Source organism: Argentina silus, assembly GCF_951799395.1.
Source record: "Argentina silus genome assembly, chromosome: 10".
Classification (NCBI taxonomy): Eukaryota; Metazoa; Chordata; class Actinopteri; order Argentiniformes; family Argentinidae; genus Argentina; species Argentina silus.
In genome coordinates this window covers 17,171,705-17,174,204 of record NC_139664.1, presented here as the reverse complement: position 1 = coordinate 17,174,204, position 2,500 = coordinate 17,171,705, and the positions used below count along the sequence as shown (strand labels likewise).

At 49.0% G+C, this 2,500-nt stretch overlaps 1 protein-coding gene across 2 annotated transcripts in view; it reads left to right on the top strand.

Moving 5' to 3' along the window:
* The window catches only part of me1 (malic enzyme 1, NADP(+)-dependent, cytosolic), a 78,655-nt gene that overhangs the window by 21,772 nt on the left and 54,383 nt on the right, over nt 1-2,500 (top strand). Inside the window, exon 2 of one of the 2 annotated variants that reach the window (XM_083678772.1) lies at nt 1,420-1,553. The exons of the other annotated variant lie outside the window; for it this stretch is intronic. Coding sequence (XP_083534898.1) covers nt 1,420-1,553 — 134 coding nt within the window. The remainder of the gene's footprint in view (nt 1-1,419; nt 1,554-2,500) is intronic. 2 annotated transcript variants of the gene reach the window in all.

The following is a 2,500-nucleotide window of genomic DNA, read 5'->3' as shown; positions in this document are numbered from 1 at the left end:
ATGCCTTCCAGAACCTTCCAGAACCCAGAAGTTGCACCACAGCTGTGTTTCTGTCCCCGGATCAGAGCAACAGTAGCTGGCTTGTTGATGATGGAGACGGTTCAGCTGACTTGTCTTTTATGAGAAGAACAAGCACAGCCAGAGTGTCTGCCTCACACGGAGTCTCACACAGTCTCGCTGAGTCTCCCTTAAGTCTCTCCCAGCCTCACAGAGTCTCTCCCAGTCAGTCTCTCCCAGCCTCTCCCTCTCTGATCCCACTGTGGAACAGAGACAGCATCCCTCTGGACAGGGTTGGAATCATAGAAATGGTTAGCATTGCACATTGACTCTTGAGATATGTTTTACATTGCATGGAGGGCCCATATTGACATCTTAATTCTTATGATTGGTTGGCCAGATTTGTTATAATTTCAACATTTTAAGCTTGGCTCACATTCAGATTTCAACTCCCTCTAATAAATCATTCTATCCCAGTGTCTGGAGCCTAGCCTAGCCTAGCGGCGACCTGGGCCTAGCCTAGTCGCCACGTGGCGTTGGCAGGTTCACAGGCTGAGTGTGAGGTCACAACCCTGACGTTAAACATGTGTGTTTATCGAGATCCTCTGTCTAGGGGCGAGGGTCAAGGTAAAGGTCAAGGGTCGCGGCTGAGCAGGCAGGCTCTGACAGGGTCTGGCCCCTCAGCTGTGTTGTGACAGGGCTTGTACGCATCACACCAGTGTGTCAGCAGACAGCGGCCCCTCGGAACACCCATCCACCAATGGGGTCAATCTCTGAGGAGAGAGACCCCCCTCCCAAAGCAAACAGTGAGTCAGGATACTGTTCTCCTCACTCAAGTACAGTATTTTTGCACAGGATTGACGAAGATGTGACTGTTTCCAGCCAGTTTGAGCCGGTCATGGTGACTCTGAAGGTCATAGTTTGGATTGTGGAGGAGACATCCTAAGTAGGTAATGAGATTTGGAGTTTTCCGTTATAAAGCACGGCTGTCTTTGGATGATGCAGTGGGCTTGAAATATATGCATGCCATTCCACAGACACCCTCTCTAGAGACTTCCTCCATTCTAATAAAGAATGTTACAGACGAAACAAAATCAAAACACCATCCAAGTAAAACAAAGAAAAACGCATGAAACTGTTTGGAGCTGGGGTTTGGAGCTCAGAGCACAGTGCAAGGTTAAGCACATCCTTTCTTTTTCAATCACACACTTTTTAGAGGTTAGCCAAAGTGGCCTTGATATGTGGTGTGTGGGATGATGGTGTAACAGCTGTCCTTGTGTCTCTGTGCTCCTCCTGTAACAGTGGTCTGTGGTGTAGAGCCTAACATCTGTCCTCTCTCTCTGTGTGTGTGTGTGTGTGTGTGTGTGTGTGTGTGTGTGTGTGTGTGTGTGTGTGTGTGTGTGTGTGTGTGTGTGCGCGCAGGGCATGGCGTTCTCCCTGGAGGAGCGCCTCCAGCTGGGGATCCACGGCCTGCTGCCCCCCTGCTTCATTAGCCAGGACGTCCAGCTGCTCAGGGTCCTCAAGAACTATGATATGAAGAAGGACGACCTGGACCGGTAAGACTGACATACACACACACACACACACACACACACACACACACACGCATGCATGCATACACACACACACACACACACACACACACACACGCATGCATACACACACACACACACACACACACACACACACACACACACACACACACGCATGCATGCATACACACACACACACACATGCATGCATACACACACACACACACATGCATGCATACACACACACACATGCATACACACACACACACGCATACACACACACACACACACACACACACACACACACACACACACACACACACACACACACATGCACACACACACACACACACACACACACACACGCATACACACTCACAAACACACACAGGGAGGCAGGGAGAGCCCAGCCGCAATCCTCAGGCAGAGAGAGAGAGAGAGAGAGAGAGAGGTCACACATCTGGAAGCCTTGAAAACAAGAGAGGGGATTACTGATCTCTCCTCTGAGCTCCTCATCTATCCCCACGAAGCCCTACTGTTTACCGAACAAATCTCTGCAGCTTTCTCTCTCTTTCCCTCCGTCTCCTTTTCTCCAATTCTTCCTTGTCCTCCTCCGATCCTCCTCTTCACCTCGGCATATTCAGTCCCACTTCTTCTGAGACGTATGACGAGCGTTTGATGTCATCCCCTCTCGTTTACTTGATTAGAGGAATTAAAAGGGTTTGGTGTTCTGTAACGTAACTGACTCATCCTTACATCTGAGTCGAGTCACTTTGATCCCTCGTCGAATCGTTGAAGTAGATACTCGACCATATGCCTTCGGTTAGATATTTTGAAGTCATGTAACTGAAGTGAACCTGTTGTATCTGTGAATCACGCTGTGAATTATGGACCGAGTGGCTATTTCTACCTCTTTAAGACCCCCTCGACACCCATATCTCCCCTTTTTTTTCTCTCTTAAAACATGTAAG